The 17022-nt window shown below is 44.1% G+C and overlaps 1 protein-coding gene across 8 annotated transcripts in view; it reads left to right on the top strand.

Annotated features, from left to right (window-relative positions):
- GPR50 (G protein-coupled receptor 50) overlaps positions 1 to 13227 on the top strand; it is a 61623-nt gene extending 48396 nt beyond the window's left edge. For all 8 annotated transcript variants that reach the window (XM_050310316.1, XM_050310315.1, XM_050310317.1 and 5 more), the window contains one exon: positions 6776 to 13227. In XM_050310316.1, the coding sequence (XP_050166273.1) occupies positions 6776 to 7644 (869 nt within the window). In that variant the 3' untranslated portion in view covers positions 7645 to 13227. The remainder of the gene's footprint in view (positions 1 to 6775) is intronic.
- The last annotated feature ends 3795 nt before the right edge of the window (positions 13228 to 17022 follow it).

Genomic DNA, 17022 nt, shown 5'->3' with positions numbered 1-17022 from the left:
GAAGAAGATGTAATTAAAATACTTTTTATTCGTTCAAGAGTGAATGTCCAGCTGCCATCTGCGTCACAGCAAGAGAAAAATCCTCCCCTTTACATTGTTTTCGCTGTAATGGTGATATAAGGAAAGATATGAAATCATGTGAACAGGGCTGGTCTCTAATTTCCAGCCCATTTCCTCAGGCCTCTGAGCTCAGCTGGGACTGTGAATCTCATTGGCCTTAGCCAGAGGAAAGCTATGACTCTCTGGGGTGTGAGCACTGCCAACTTGTGCCCTTCGCTGCATTCAATCAGAGCAGCTGAAGGCATGGCTCAAATATGGTTTTGGCAGCAATACAATTAAAAGGTCATGACTTAAAAGTAAGTCTAAAATCCAGTAATGCAGTCCTTCACCTGGCAGTGTAAGCAATTCTTTAGCCATCAGCCAAAAGAATATATAGTGCATAGCAAAATAAATGTAATTCAAGCACTGGGGGGCTGGTCCTTTCTTCTCTGGTAAATACTGGGAGGTTTTTCTCCTCCTCCTGGAAGCAAGTCTCTCTCACAGATCCAGAGGGAAAGGCAGCTTTCACAGCTGTAGTGATGTACTGATGAGAAGGCTCATGTAGCTGATGGTCATGGTTCCAAAACAATGTCAAAGTGCCTGATCACAGAAGGCAGAGGAGGAGGAGGAGAGTTCCTTCTGCAGACTGCCTCCTGCCCTGCCTTGGCCTTGCTCCTGCTTAGGGAGCAGCCCTAAGTACCCATAGTTTTCCCATGGGGAATGATGCCAACAAACAAGGTAATGGTAGCCCAGAGCATGCTGCTGTTCTTTGGCTTCATGGTTGTGCTGAGAGATCTCAAAGGACTATTTTCAGGAAAAAGTTGAATTATTCTGGAGTTTTACTCATTTTTTAGGACCTTCATGGTGTCCTTAAATTGGATATTTTTGTGTTCTGTAACCTTATGTCCTAAGGATACTATGGGTTGGCAATACCTCCTGTCCTTTGTATTATTACCCTCTGTATCATTTTATGCAGCACAGTCAGGATTTGAGAGCAGCTGGCAGCCCAACTGCACTGTCTGTTTAACTGCAGGAAACCACGCTTTATCCTCCTCTGAATCCTAATAGAGTAATGATAACAGATCATTAATTGAATGCCTTTTCCTTTCTTTTGTTTATTCCTCTCTTTGAACAGACTCCCTAAATACACAAATAAAATCCTCAATTAAAATTTATGGATTAATGAATTGAACAACAAATCCTTTTTTTTTTTTTTTTTTTTCCCTATTGCCTGGATCTCAGGGAGAGTTTCCCTGATTTTCACTTGTGCTCCCCTGTCAAACATTTTCAGTTGTCAAAATGAGTAAGTACACGCTGGGCTGTCATGTGGGCATGTCAGATGTATTAGTGCCTATCAGAATGGTGGAAAGAGATGGCAATTAACAGTCTGGGATTCCTCCTGTGCCATTGTGTGTGGTGTTCACAGTGCCCTGGAATCTGGGAGCTTGCATGGAGCAGTGCCATGGGTCATAGTCCCCAGCAGAAGGATGGTTCTTAATGTGCTTTGGTGGGGTAAATATTGTCTACCCTGGAAATGACCCTTCAGAGTTGGCGATGAAAGAAGTGCTTGTCAGAGCGAGGGCTGCAGGGTCAGCATCCCCCAACACCACGGCATTGTTGCCCGTTTAAATTGCAGCAGTGCCTGATCGATAGGATGGCACGTGGTCAGTGGTATCTTTATGTTATAAAAGGAAGAGAATTGATCGGAAAGTGTTTCCTATGAACTGCCACTTAGTTTGCAGAACACACTTCAGATCTATAGGCTGGAGGTTAGTGACACACAGGCAATCACACGGCAAAGTGGCAGGTAAAAACAAACAGGAAAAGGAGGCTATCAGAGGTAATAAAGTCTTGTTGCATGCTGAATAAAGCTCTGTATAACTTTTATCTTTTTGCCTGGGGCAAACAGTACATTTCGTTTCTGCTTTGCAGTCAGCATAAGCTTTGGAAGGTTAAACAGAGAGTATTAGATTATGGTAAGTGGTCATCAGAGGCTTGCTTTACAGTCATTGCCTGTTAAATTGTTTACTGAACCTCATTATATATATATATCTCTGTGAGGTTGACGTGTGTCTTACTTCAGTTTATCTGAGAGACATGCGTCTGTTGACTTTTTCATAAAACCTGAATGAACAAACATAAAGTTTAGGATTCTATTTATTATAAGCTGTGGCTTGTAATACTGTTATGATAGTAAAAAGTCACTGCAAACATACCAGTCACAACAATAAACTTTTAGCATTATGTCACTGTGTATCTTAGCACCTCTTCCTCAGTGTAGGTTTTTAGCCCCGCTTTTCTACAGCTGTCAGTTATTCTGGCAGCAGCTGGACAGATGCCAGGGTCTGATCTCACTGCCGGGAAGAGGCTGGCACAGCAAGGTGACTGGTCATGCAGTGAGCCCCATGGCACTTCATGTCCGTTGTCCTCACGGGTCAGCTTCTCACTTGCTGCCTTTGAGGCTGCTGTATGTGGTTTTGTTTGCCTCAAAATGCCGTGCTGGGCACTGTCTGTTTGGACCCAAATCCCTGCACAGTGGCTGGGAAGAAGGGGCAGCCTGGACAGCAGGCTCAGTTGGAGCTGGACTGTGCCAGGCAAGCAGAGGTTGATCCACACAACTGTATCTCTGCTTTGGTGCAAATGCTGTCGTTCAGGACAATTCAGTTTCAGCGCTGGGTTTACAAAGTAACAGTACTGACTTCAGGTTGCTTTGAGCATCTCTGTCTTGTTCACCTGAAGGAAGCAGTTCTGTAGTTGTGTAAGACTTCAGCAAGGAATGTGAATGTGAGCGAGCTTTATGTGGATAACAGAGAAACAAGAGGTTTGGGCGCTTGCTTTGGACATTTTGAGATGTAGAAAAGGAGACAATTTTCATAAAAATATTTTACCTCCTTTCCCCTCCCTCCTTGCCTTTTAACCTCTCTTATAGGTTCAGGATACCTAAACCACAGCCTGTAAAGGACAGCCCACAGCTGCTGTGTGGGAACAGCAGGGAGAGGCTGGATCTCTGTGACTGGAGTTTGAGCACCAAGGGATTTCCAACAGCCTCTTGAGGCAGGCAGGGCCAGTGACCCTGGTGTTTCTACAGCGGTGCTCAGTTAATCTCTGTGGAACAGCACCACAGAATGAAAGTCAGGTGCTGTTGGGGCAGCCTGCCAGTGAAGAGCTTTACGTACGTGGTTTATTGATTTGCAGAATTCATTGAGGTATTTCCACATTTCTTAGAACCAGGGCTTGACAATAAGTCCTCAGATAAACTGTGTCGTTGGATATTCCAGGCAAAATGAGAGGCAGGGCCAGGGAAGTGCTGGAGTACAGCAGCAGACTTGGAGTGGACAGAAATAGATTTATGGGAGGGAGAGGGGGAGCTCAAAGAGAGGAGTACTAGGGTAGAAGATGTTCTGGGATAAATTCCCATTTGTATTATTTGCACATGTCTATAATCTGCTCAGCAGCTGGGCTTCAGGTTGTTTTGGGGTGGGGTTTTTCCAAACAACTGTGGATTACACTGTAAACAGTGTATCATACCTCTATAATCTGGACTTCTGTAATATAAAAGGATTTATATTTTCTCTGAAAATGTAGCCAAGTCTGTATTACTGGTATCCATGTGTTAGACTTGCTCTTCTCCACCATTCCTGCCTCTTCATGTATTACTCCATGACTGGGGGATGGAGCACAGTGGCACACAAACCAGTTTATACTAAGTAGAAGTTAAAAAAGGAACGGAAAATGTGAAAGCTAATAAGGAAATATAGTCACATGCCAATAAAGATAAAAAGATACATCTGAAAATAGTGTCACAGAAGCAGATAAATTTAAATTGGAGATAAAGTCCTGATGGTATTATTTATGGGCAAGAATCCTTTGTTGTATCATGGAAAAATGTAAAAAAAACCCCAGTACTGAAGATCACTGGCAGGATACTGGTCTTTACCTTCCCTAAAAGACACGCATTAGATGGCTTAATATTCTGCAGTGTCCTTGGGAATGAGGGTCTGATCTCATCCTCCAGAGAGAAAGACACGAGCTGTTGGCCACAGGGCTCAGCACACAGTGGTCTGACAGCAAACCAGGGATTGCGAGGCTGAAGCAATGTTTAACCCAAGTTACTCCTATTTTAATAATTAGCCAATAGCACAGAGCACCCGAGCACAGCCTGGGAACCTGTGCACAGTGACTGGCGGGGCCACCTTGGCCTGACTGGGCTGATCCCCAAGCAGCAGAGACACCCCAGGGGTATTTGATGGGGTTGCTGTGAAGGATGCCCATGGCAACAGCTTTCCCAGGAGGCACTTCAAGCTCTTTGTTATGGGCAAAGCCAGCCCCTGGGGACATGGGGTGCAGGCCGGGTCCCATCTTTCTCCCAGTGGACCGGTCACAGATGAGTGCCATTAGAAAATTGAAGTATTTTATTAAGATTTTATTAGGAATTTAATTTTAATTATTTTTGATTATTATTATTAAAATATTTTTTAATTAAATGTTTTAAGATTAAGGGGCCTTTGTCACCCACGGGACCAGTAGGGCACATGAGGTTTATGGCGCCTGTCGGGTCAATGGTGCTGCTCATGTGCTCGCTGTGGGCCAGGAGATGGCCCTGGCTGCCCTGAAGCTGCTGCTGGTCAATGTGCAGGGAAAAGGAGAAGGAGTTGTGGGAAATGTAGGATGGAGGCAGCAGCCTTGTAGCAGTGTTGGTGAGCCCAGCCCTGTTCCTCAGCTGGAGCCTCCTCTTGCATATTCTGCTTTGATGGCATGCAGTGTGCCACCTCTTCTCAGTACTCAGTCACTGAAAATGCACTGATTTTCAGGACTGACCTTCCAGTGTCTGTTATATGGGTCTGACCATCCCATTCGTCTCACTAGAATAAAATTATGAATTTGAGCACATTGCCAAATAAAATGGAAGATGGTTTTCTTTCTATGAAGTAGTACTGAGTGAACCTTTCTCACCGTGTTTACAGGCACTTAACACCCTGCCTGTGCCATGGGTGTGCCAGCTGACAGGGGAGCTGAGACTGCAAGGTGAAAGCAAAGAGCAGAGGAAGGCAGGTTTGCTCCCCAAATGGATGAGATTATTCTTTTCTTGATAAAACCATCTATTTTCTCCCTGCTGGAGCATTACACAATGAAATCATGTCAAAATGTGCTCTTGGATTGAATCCAAACTGTGAAGACCATCCTGTGAATGTTATTTGTATAGATTTTTTTGCCTTATATTTTTTACTTCCACGCAACTATTCAAGTTAGTGAAGAAAGAGCAGTGGAGACTGCTTATTTCTCCCAGCAGCTGGCAGTGATGTGAGACTAATAATTTTCCCTATGACTTTACTAAGCTTTGGATTAAATCCACTGATGTTCTGTCTTAACAAGGAAATACTCAGGCTTTGCCTGATTCAGAACTGGGTGCTGAATGTGACTCTTTCATCCCCAGCTAAGGCAGAGACTTGTTCTCCAGCTGTGTGTGTATATAAATGTGTATCCAAGTGGAGAGTCATAGTCCCATCAGTGCAGTCTGTGTCCAAGCATCCTCTGGAAGTCTCCTAAATTGGGTTGCTGAGACCTCTCTGTTTTTCTATCTTGAAAACTGTTTTGGAAAAGCTTTCCAGAAGGAAATTCTGGTGCTGGGGACGCATTTTGTTGAAGTGCATATTTTTGATAGAATGAATAAAATCTTCGGTTCAGAAAAACGTTCCATCTCTGTGGTGCCTGCACCATCACTAAGCCTGTCGACAGGTTAGTGGTTCTGCCACTGACCAGTGGTTCTGCCCTTGACAGTGGCATAAATGGATATAATTACATGGGGACCAGGTTCAGTGACCGCATTTTAAAGAGCTCTCAGTAAGTTATTAAATCAGCAAGAAAGCAGCGCTCAGCAGCCAGGCAGGCCCAGGGGCCGCAGAAGCTGTGTGCTGTGGTGAACCTCTGCGTGTAAAATTTCTCTCTGAAAAGATTTCAGCACTTCACATGACCTCCACTAATACTTATTTTTAAGTGGCACTGTGTCAGCTGCCTCAGCTCCACAGTGCCGGGGGCTGTTCTCGAGTCTGGACTGTTTTCCGGTCGGCACGAAGTGGCCTGATATGAACTGTTGACTTGTCCTGATGGTTTTTGTTGGCACAAACATAGCTATGAGCCAACTGCAGTGGCAATGTGGCTGTGCTTTCCGACAGCCCTTGGGTGTATTTTCCAAGTGCTAAAGCCAGTGACCTGGCTGAACTGAGATTTGAGAGTCCTTTTGTGGATACTACATAAAAATACCTCTTTTTAGTGATTTTTAAAAAAATTATATGTACTCTAGTAGACAGCAGGATAGGAGGGTTGGAAGAGGAGGTACAGGTGTGAACAGTTGGCTGGGATGTTGCCTGTATCACATAAGGGCAGAGGTGTTAACACCTTAAATATGTTACACAGAGCCTTTACTGTATATATATACACTCTCTCTATATATATTTATATAGATCTACTATCTAGTAATGTTTTCCTTTATGCCACTGCAGTTAAACCTGAAAGCAGCACAGTCAGGAAAACCACTGCATGTGGTTAGGAAACATTGCAGGTTACTCTCCGTTGCTGTTACTAGTAGAGCAAAACTTTATTTTCTAGGGTTTCAAATTCCAAATGGAGACTAGAGCGAAGCCCATGAGAAGAGTTAGGCCTAAAGAGGAGTTCTGAGTTGCAAGCTGTCTATCTGGATGTACATTAACCTCTCATGGTCTCTTTTTCTTTTCTGTAGGCAACATCTTTGTCGTCAGCTTGTCCGTCGCAGACCTTGTGGTTGCAGTTTATCCGTACCCTCTGATCTTGAGTGCCATCTTCCATAATGGATGGACCATGGGAAATGTCCACTGCCAGATAAGCGGGTTCCTGATGGGCTTAAGTGTCATTGGGTCCATTTTCAACATCACGGCAATCGCAATCAACCGCTATTGCTACATCTGCCACAGCCTTCGGTACGACAAGCTCTTCAACCTGAAGAACACCTGCTGCTATCTCTGCCTGACCTGGATACTCACCGTGGTGGCCATTGTGCCAAACTTCTTTGTTGGTTCCTTGCAGTACGACCCCCGGATCTACTCCTGCACCTTTGCCCAGACGGTGAGTACGTCCTACACCATCACAGTGGTGGTGGTTCACTTCATCGTCCCACTGTCCGTCGTGACGTTTTGCTACCTACGGATCTGGATTTTAGTGATTCAGGTCAAACACCGGGTGAGACAAGACTGCAAGCAGAAGCTCAGAGCAGCTGACATCCGGAACTTCTTGACTATGTTTGTGGTTTTTGTCCTTTTTGCCGTGTGCTGGGGACCATTAAACTTTATTGGCCTTGCTGTTTCGATTAATCCTTCAAAAGTGCAGCCACACATTCCAGAATGGCTTTTTGTCCTGAGCTATTTTATGGCCTATTTTAACAGCTGCCTCAATGCTGTGATCTATGGGCTTCTTAACCAGAATTTTAGGAAGGAGTACAAAAGGATATTGCTGACACTGTGGACTCCCAGGTTGCTGTTCATCGACGTGTCCAAGGGCGGGACAGAAGGGATGAAAAGCAAGCATTCTCCAGCCATAACAACCAACAACAACCACGCTGAAATACACTTATGAGTCCGGACATACTATTTATTTTGGATTACAATTGTATATATAATATATAAGAGCCTTTCTAGCTGTGTGCAATTGCACAGCTGGTGTTGCCTGGCCCCTCATGCAAGGAAGGAGTCTGCTGCCTTTCATGCTTAGCTTGCTGCTGCGGCATCAAGGCTTCGAGTGAGGAATGTCAGAATGGAAAGGACTGATCTTTATTTTTTTTGGTGTGCCATCTTTCACTGTGTGCCTCATTAATCGGTTTGGTTGCTTTTGCCCCAGGCATGCCAATACCCCAAAAGGGAAGCGTTCAGAGTGCATGGAGAAATGCAGTTATGCTTGAAATGCAACCTTCAAGAGACAGCAAACTTGCCATTTATTACACATAAACTTTTTTCCCCAGTCTCTGAATTCTATTTTTCTAGCATTAACTTAACCCAGACTATATCAAATGAAGTTTAAACTGCATGGCTTTTTACCTTTAGTTAGGTAAAGGCTGTTATTAGCCAGCAGGAGTTCATATGGGCCTGGTGACTTCCACTGTGTGTGCGTTCATTTCCCTTTTTCTTTCTTCTTAAAGTTTAGAAGCGAGCCTGGACTTGATGTGAGGCAGGCAGAATCCAGACCAGTGAGTGTCTGATGCACTCATTTTAATTGAATATATACAGATATTAAGTACTCTTGCACTCTCCTTCCCAGGCCATGAGTAAGAATATAACATATGACATAATCTAATCGCAGGAAGATACTTGGAGCCTGATTCTAATTTAGGCAGTATCCTGTCATGGCCAGCATTCATTCCAAATGTCTTTTACAAGTCACTGCTACATGAACATCATAAAAAAAAAAAAACAAAACACATCAGAGTCCCATCTGTGTAATGCAGATGCCGGCTTTTAGGTTCCAGTACCATTTACACTTGGAGAAAAAGAGAGAAGGGGAAGGCAGCATTCCAGAAATCCCTCTTGTTGCCCACCACAGAACATGAATTTGCTGTGGGGAGAAAAAGTGGAGATTTTTTTTTTCCATTTTATTAATATATAAAATATATAAAACTGTAATTAACTCATGGAGCTGGGAGACAAAAGCTACTTAAGCGTAATTATGCATCAGTTCTGTTAAAGCCTGAACTGGGCTATCTGTATGATAGACCATGTCCTGAAGTGCTGGGGAGTCCACTACCACATTAGAAACAACCAAATGGGCAAAGATAAGGCTGTTTCTTTAACGGAGTGTGTGTGATGGCAGCTCTCTGTAAATATGATGACTTCTTTGTTTTCTTAGCCTCATCGTGAATTCATCTCTTTATGCTTTTAAATATGTGGATCTTGCTTTGAAACTGTCCCATAAAATCAACAGGTAAAACTCCCCCTGGTGCAACTCTGCCTTCAGGGTAGCACACCTGACAGTGCAGGAGCACCGAGTGGCACAGTGGGGAGAGGAGCAGGTCTGAGCCCCTGGCGAGGACAGCAGGCAGCCCTGCCCCTGGTTGAGGACAGTAGTCTTTTCTCTTTGGTTCTGGTCAAAGCAGGACTAGTTCCCAGGGCTGAACCCTGAAACACCGAGACCAGACTTTGCAGTAGCCTGTAGGCACCTGGAGCTGGAGGTAGGTAGGAATTCCCAAACTCCTGGCCGGGCTGTGTGCCTAATCCATAGTGAAGACAGCAAGCCATTTGGGCATTGCTTGCTTAAGGCAACTTGCTGCTGAATGTTTGTTCTGCTGATTTGTGGGGGGGAAGAGGAGTTGAGAGAAGTTAAGCCCCTTTCTTTAAGTGGGCCAAGAAACACTGTGTTTCTGCTGCCATGTGGGGAAAGGTCTCTGCAGTACCAAGGGGGGGTCTCTGCATTTGTAGAGCGCCCTGGCACTTTATGAAGTTTCAAACTTGAACATCTCAGCCACTTCAGATAATTGTTGTTTTAAAATGCACTGCAGCCAGCCTCCCATAATAGGAATCAAACAGAGTTCTGTTTTGGCTTCTTAATATGCCCGAGCATGGCCAAATAAAGGTATTTTGACCCTCAGAAAAAACGTGGTCTGTTCGCCTTCCAGAAAAACCACCCTGGGTGAATTCACACCATTCCATGCAAGCAAAATCATTTTGAGTTAAACTTGGATAAGAAAAGCACTGTGAGGAATCCATAACTGCAGGGAGTGTTTGTCCCGTTGTGCCAGGGAGATGTCCTGTGTTCCATGACTAGTCTTCAAAGTCATTTGCAATTAGCCACAACAGTGTTAGTTAGACTCACATTAGCTAGTAATTTGAGGCATCTAGCGCCAAGCAGAATGTACTCCTTTAAGACAATCATGAAGAGTCTTGTGCAGGTTTGCCAAATATCTCACATGCCCTGAAACTGGGGTTTCATCTTTATGAATCCTTGTCTTTTTAACTGAATGTTCAGTGAAGGCAATGTGTTGGTTTTTTTTTTTTGTTTTTTTTTCTTTATGCTTGTATTTGCACTATTTCTTATTCAGGCTCCAAAGTAACAGCCAGCAAGTATTTGAACCAAACCAAGTCCAAAGAGGTCCCGAACAGGCAAGCTGTGAGAGTCCTTGCTATACCTGGTAGGAAGGGGAGCAGCAGGAGGGTGGTAGCTCATCTCTCCAGGACTCACAGGGAGTCACTACGGAACCAAACTATGCAAAATGATAGTGGAATCTGCTCATCTTCTGCTGTCGGGTCTGAGCCCAGCTCCTGCCCAGGTCTCCACAGGGCACAGGCTCAGTCCCTGCTGCGCTGGGGCGGATCTGAGCAGCTCCCTGAATGTGCAGGCCCTGCTGCCACCGCAGGGTGGGGATGTGGGTGGGCACCGTCCACCTGGCAGCACAAAGAGCCCTGGCACGACCTGTTCAGAAGGGCTCTGGGTGGCCCAGTGAAGGTGCCCAGAGCTGGGCTGATGCAGCCGCTGTGGTTGGAGTCCTGAGCTCAGTCCTGCTGGAGCTGAGGTTTGCAATATGAACCATGAAAAGCAGGGAACGTGGCATCGAGCACTGTGCCATTTGCTAGCACTTTGATAGAGGCAGCACTTAGGATAGGATAGAGTTTTATATTGAATTATTTAAAAAGTACCCAAGCAGCTCCTTATTTTTGTGTTAAGAAATGGTTAACAGGGTACAGAGAATTTATTTTTGTTAACAGTTGTTTACAGAAAAAGGGAAGTGTGTTATAACTGGGAATCCTGGGCAGTGTCACAGTTTACCTGTGGGAATCTAGCTTTAATCCAAATCTGAGATTTCAAGGACATCCCACCACTTAAATCATGCTCTGACAATTCCACCTGTTGCATACCTGGCCTTGAGTCTCTCCGAGATCTCACATAAAGTGATTTCAAGTCACTTGCTCTGGATTTGACCTGGTGGTGTTGAATACCTATTCTAGCCCCAAACTCTAAAATTGTTGTGGTGGAAACTTGTGGACAGGTGGTATTGCTGTGAAAGAAGATAATTCTCTTGCCATGAAGAAATATTTTTGGATATTGCTAATGAATGTTGTTTAATCTATTTAAGAAGAATGTAACCAATATATTTATATATAAATGTGTATTGCATATGCTGTTTCCATTTTATTGTTTAATTAAGAATCCTTCAGTATACTTTCCTATTGCTATTTTTGTTCATAAAGGAGATTCATTCCCTTTACTTGTTAAAACTGTAATAAATCTGCCATTGGACTGCTTATTGATATTTCTTTTCCACTTGCAGTTATTTTTTAATAAATATTTGGAACAACAGCTTGGGTTTTGTTGACTCCCAGAAAGCAGATTGAATTGACAGATGGGTTCAGATATAACTCGGCTGTCCAGCTTAGACCTGGAAGTGAATGACCCAGAACATCTGAGACACATCCTTGGATTCACGTGTTTTCTTCCACCTGCTGTGAGCCAGCTGCCTGCTGCACTCTGGCCTTCCTCATCAGGGAAGAAACTTTCTCCGTGCTGCTGTTGGTCTCCTCACTGTGTGTCCCTCCAAGACCCTTTGCCTTTCTTGTGCCTGTGTCTATCCAGCGGGTGCGATGGAAGCAGTTTATCACATCCATTTCCTTGCCCTTTCCTGGGGAGCAAAGCACAGCCAAGCTGTGAACAGGAGGGTGTGGGAGCCGGGGTGGTCACAGGTTGGGGCACAGGGTGGCAGTGGGTTGTAGGGGAGGGCTGGAGACAGAGAGTCACCCTGGGCTGGAGGCACAGTGAGGGCTGACACACACTTTAGCCATCGAGGAGCTCTGTGAGCGTGAGGACTGCTGTATCCAAGATGTTCTATCTGTGTTCTTTCCCCACTTCTGTTTTTGGGCATATTTTACTGTATTCATGCAGTTGTTCAGCCAGTAGGTTCTGTCCATAGGCTGTACCAATTATATTTCCATGCTGACTTGACTGGAGCTGGGTTTTGGGGAGTCTCAGTGCTGCTTCTGAAGCAAGGGAGATGGGAGTATGGAGTCATCCAGCTGTAACTGCAACCTGAGCTCCTGTTTCCTAACCAGATGTCACATGTGACTGTGGTGTTAAGGTAGTAAAGGCTGAGATTATCCATTAAAGAGATGCCCATGGAGCAGATGTGTTGAATGAACAGGCAGTGTTCGTTCAGTGACATCCCAGAGCAGTACTGCTACTTTTTTTTGCTAATCTTTTCCAACAGACTTCACCTGCTGTTTCCACAGTAAAGCCTGCAATGCTCGGTGATGGGACACACTGAAAGCAGTGTTTATTATAGTTGCAGATGCCAAAATGTCTGTCTGAGCAGAGCTGCTGGAAAACCCTTGCACGGACTCGTACCTGCTGTTTCTACCCCGTGGAACCGAATGAATCGAACTGTCAGAAGTGTTATCCGTGTTATTTATTTACTTACTTGCCACAAAGTAATAGTAACTGGGAGATAAGATAGAGCTATAAAAGGCAAGAGGTGTGATAATTCAATACCAGGATAAAATCTCACTCATGGTGACTATTTGGAAGTCAATATTTGTCCTAATGTGTTTACTTCCAAGCTTATAATCTATAACATGAAGCCACTCAATAAAGAGCTACTGCATATGTATTTAGAATTTTATTGGAAAAATGTAAATTACTGGACCTAATGCAGTATTTCTTAGCATAAAAACCCTGTGATAAGAAATGCATAATGGGTTCTTGCTAGAACTCTGTGATGGGATATGCAAATTTTTTTTTGCTGGTGATAAGAACCATAAAATTTGTATCTCTCATGAACTACAGTTGTGAATGGAAGCTCCATAATATTGTTAACTGAATTTTCACTTTGTATTGCTTGTTTATAATATCCATTATTCATGTACTATAAGTAATGCGCTGTACAGCAGAGATAGAATTTAGAGAACATGGTCAGTTTCCAGAGCAACCAAGGTGGGTCTGAACCATTAACTGAAATATGTTTCTATGTTTTCTTCCAAGAATGGTCTTCTGATAAGGATTTTAGCTCAAATGATTGCTTCTAAGAGGTCAGGGAAACTTTAATGTCTTTTAGATTAGTTGCAATGTCTGTGCAGTCACAGCTTGCTTAGATTACCTTCTAAATAGACTTGAGTCATCAAACCTTTTTAAAAGTCTGTCCAGTTGGAGGAGCACATAATTTATTTTGTATGTAGAATATTTTATCACAGCACATTTAATAAACTGTTATGTCTTTCCTTCTGCATTATACTCCTGTGCACAGAATTTTTGAATTTCCCTGTAAATAAGATGCAGAATTTTTTCCTCAACTGTAAGCAGGTTGCTTTGCCTTGAGGTAGGTTTCCACTGGTTTTGATAACTGTGTAGGATAGAGGCACTGATGTGGCATCAAAATACAACCATCTCCTGGGTGAAAAGTGACAGCTGTTTTGCAATCAAAAAAACAAATAAAAAATAGGCATCGAAAAAAGTCCAAAATAATTTGCAGGAAGTAATTGAAAAAGATGTCTCTGGTTGAAGTAAGAGAGGAAGGAATATTTGGAGGGATTGTACATGCCCAAACTGGGACCTGGCCAGGACAATGAAGTTAACGAACCCCTTAATATAAAAAAATGGGATTTTTATGACACAGGGACACACAGCTGGCACAGAGCCTGATGTCTGGCTGCAGGATCCCCTGTGACATGAGCAGAGAAACAGGAAATACAGTAAGGAAAACTAAAGAAACCTAGAGAAACCCAGAACATACTTCTGAAAATATTAGATGTGCGCATGCACTGGTAGTTAATATACAAGTTTAGCAAGATTTTCCTTTTTGGTCTTTCTTTCTCTTTCCCTCCCCAGCTGTGATTTAGTTGTAAATAAAATGATTACTGTCAAATGCTCCCAAAGGACCATTTTGGTTTGGTTTGGTGGTGGCTTTGGAGAGCCTCAGGCTGTAGGGATGGCAGCATGGGCACAGCTGGGCCAGGCAGGCCTGGGATGGGGCTGATGGGCTGATGAGCTGCCCCTGTGCAGGGGGTGTCACACCCACCTCCATGGGCTTATTAAATCCCTCTGGGGAGAGGACGTGTTTTTTTGGTCAGTCTATGGCTGGAGAAGGATGAAGTTGCTGTGCTGTGGTTGCCAGAGGGGCTCCAGTGCCCGGTGGACCCAGGACCATGTGCGGTTGCAACGGGGACTGGTGAGACTAAACCGTGAGAGATGCTTTGCTGAGGTAGGAGAGGTCCATTCTGTCCCAGGAGTGGGGGTGCTGAGGGAGTGAGGCTTGCTTCCTTGGCACAGTGCTCTTTTTGTGGGAAAGTCAAAAGATGTTCTGGAAAGCAGAGGTCTCTTGTGTAAAAACAGAGCTGCTCTATCCTGGAAGGCTTTTTCCCTGTCCTGCTGGTGGTGGTGCAGGAATTAAGGTGACAGCAAGGGGCTTTTTTCACATGCAGCACCTGTCCCTGTTGCTGCCCCACACTGGCAGTGCTGCTGCACAGCCCACCCCTGTCCCTGCAGAGCTGCTGTGTTCATGATGGAGCTGATGGCACTGAGCCCCAGGGCACCCAGACCAGCCTGGGGGGTGTGAGAAATGATGAAAGTGTAGGCAGTGGGACAGGTTAAACCCTCTTTGGGTTAGTCATAACCAAGCTGTGCATGAAAAGTGGTGGCTAGGCCAAAAGGAGCCCTTATCTGCACACCTTGAGGGCAATTGCTTCCACATGAGACTCTCTCCTGATATGTCCTACACCAGAAATTTCCCTCCTGCTCAGGACTCACCCCGTGCCTGCAGGCAAGCATTGAAACAGAGGAATAGATAGGTGAAGGAAAAGAGCTGCACTTAGACTTGAAGCCCTTTGGTTTCTAGAGTAGATCTTTCGCTTCTTTCCTCATTGTGTAGAAATGTGTGTGTTTATATTTATGTTTACACAGCCTGGGTTTTCCTAAAGCAGTCAAGACCGGTCATATCTTACAAGGTATTGACTGCATAAAAGTTCTGGGTTTTTTCTCCTGGGTACTTCAGAGCAGATGGAAAATGCAGCAGGTGCTGCTAATGGTTTTCTACCCTTGGGAAAACTTGTCACAGTTACCTGTTTATCTTGTTTATTTTGACATTTTACTGCCTGAAACTGTTCTGTAACATAAAATCACATGCAGGGTGGTTAGAGATGAAATCTTACAGACTCACTCGAACAACTGAAAATCAATAAGCTACAAGCAACTAAGAAAAATATCTTTTTCTATGCATGTGGAGGAAGGTTAGTATTTTTATTTTTACTGAGGAAATACCATGGAATAACAGAATGATTTCGGTTGGAAGGGACCACAAATGCTTATATGGGCCCAACCTCCCTGCCACGGGCAGGACACCCTCCACTAGACCATGTTACTCAGAGCCCCATCCAACCTTGCCTTGAACACTTCCAGGGGTGGGGCATCCACAGCTTCTCTGGGAAATCTGTGCCATGGCCTCACCACCCTCCCAGGGAAGAATTTCTTCCCTATGTGTTATCTAAACCAAACCTCGATCAGTTTGAAGTCATTACTCCTAGTCCTGCCATTACATGCTCTTGTAAAAATCTCTCTCCAGCTCTTTTGTAGCCCCTTCAGGTACTGGAAGGTGCTGTAAGGTCTCCCTGGAGACCCCATATTCCCATCAGGGAATGCAGGGCTTTTCACTTTGTGTGTTAGTGACTAGAAAGTGTAAAATGAGCTTTGCTTTAACTGCCGTGCACATGCTTTTATCTTTTCCTCTTCAGTAGGTGATGGAAACCTCTTTATTTTTGCCATATTCTTAAGACTTCATGGAAGAAGAATTAGGAGACAGGTAATACAGATGCTGAAGGGTTTCTGTGCCCAACAGCTTTAAAAAGTGAAGTTTGTAGAAGATGAAAAGCGAGGCCAGTCCTGCTGGCTGGTCTGCATGAGTCCTGCTCTGCAGCAGGACTCGGCACTGCTCAGTGCCTTTGTGAGAGCTCAAAACTGGGGATGCTTCTCCCCTGCTGCTCCCATCTGAGGAGTGGAGGGATTTGGCCAGGCTTTGTTCCCAGAAGGAAATAAAGAGTTTGTTTGTCGCTGGGGGTCTTTGGGCTGACAGACTGTATTGCTTCGGATGCCAGACCTTTCCCTTGCTCTGTTCTCTGATGCTGAAATTTTGGAAAACAATGAGTAGTTTTTGCTTCTCTCACCCTAATAGGCACCATCTTGCAAGTGCTTGTAGCTGGTTGCTCGCCTTGGAGTGTGTTCGTGGGTAATTGTTGTTGAGGAATTGCTGTTACATATAAGTGACCTCTTTGCACGGGCACTGAGCTGGGCTGGAACAGCCCAGCTGGTGATAATAGCTGGGGTGGTAATTGCAGAATCTCTCCATCTTCATGCTTTGTGGAGTCTGGTAATCAGACTTTTGGGTAAGTAACAAATTGCACCTTCCAAACTGCATCATCCCCCGGGACTGCAGCGGAGAGCACTTATTACAGCCTGAGATGGGTGTGGGATGGCCACCTTGTAGCAATTTTATAGGTCTTCTCAGTTCTGAATTTGCTCGTAACTCAGAATTCTTCACTGTGCAGTCACATCTGAAATTCACCTTTGAGCCTTTAAAGTAAAATGAATCCTGGACAACTAACTGAATTCAGAGCTTTTGGATGAGAGTTATGTCTTAGTATTTAACAGAAATTAATATTAGCCATTAAACCTCTCAACTGCTAATTAAATGAACTATTTCTATGTTATGTGTAAATTCATCCATATCTTCACGTTGCAGGTGAATAGAATTTCATTAAGGCACTTCAGTAACTGTAAAGGGACAGCAGCAGCATTTTCGGTTATTCTGGTTTTAGTGAATTATGTCACTGTTTTGTACTGATTACTAAATACTTTAATGATATGTCTTGTAGAATTTATTTTTGTTTTGGCAGGGCCATTAGCATGATAAATGGCTCATCAAGGAAGGGTAAATTACAGCTGAACTCAGAGGTAGTGCTTGAATCTTTAAGTCCATAGTTGCTGTAAGTTATT

The sequence above is a fragment of the Myiozetetes cayanensis genome, unplaced genomic scaffold (genome assembly GCF_022539395.1).
Source record: "Myiozetetes cayanensis isolate MyiCay16 unplaced genomic scaffold, myiCay2020 scf15, whole genome shotgun sequence".
Taxonomy (NCBI): Eukaryota; Metazoa; Chordata; class Aves; order Passeriformes; family Tyrannidae; genus Myiozetetes; species Myiozetetes cayanensis.
Note: the sequence above shows the minus strand (reverse complement) of the source record. Positions and strands in the feature narration are given on the sequence as shown.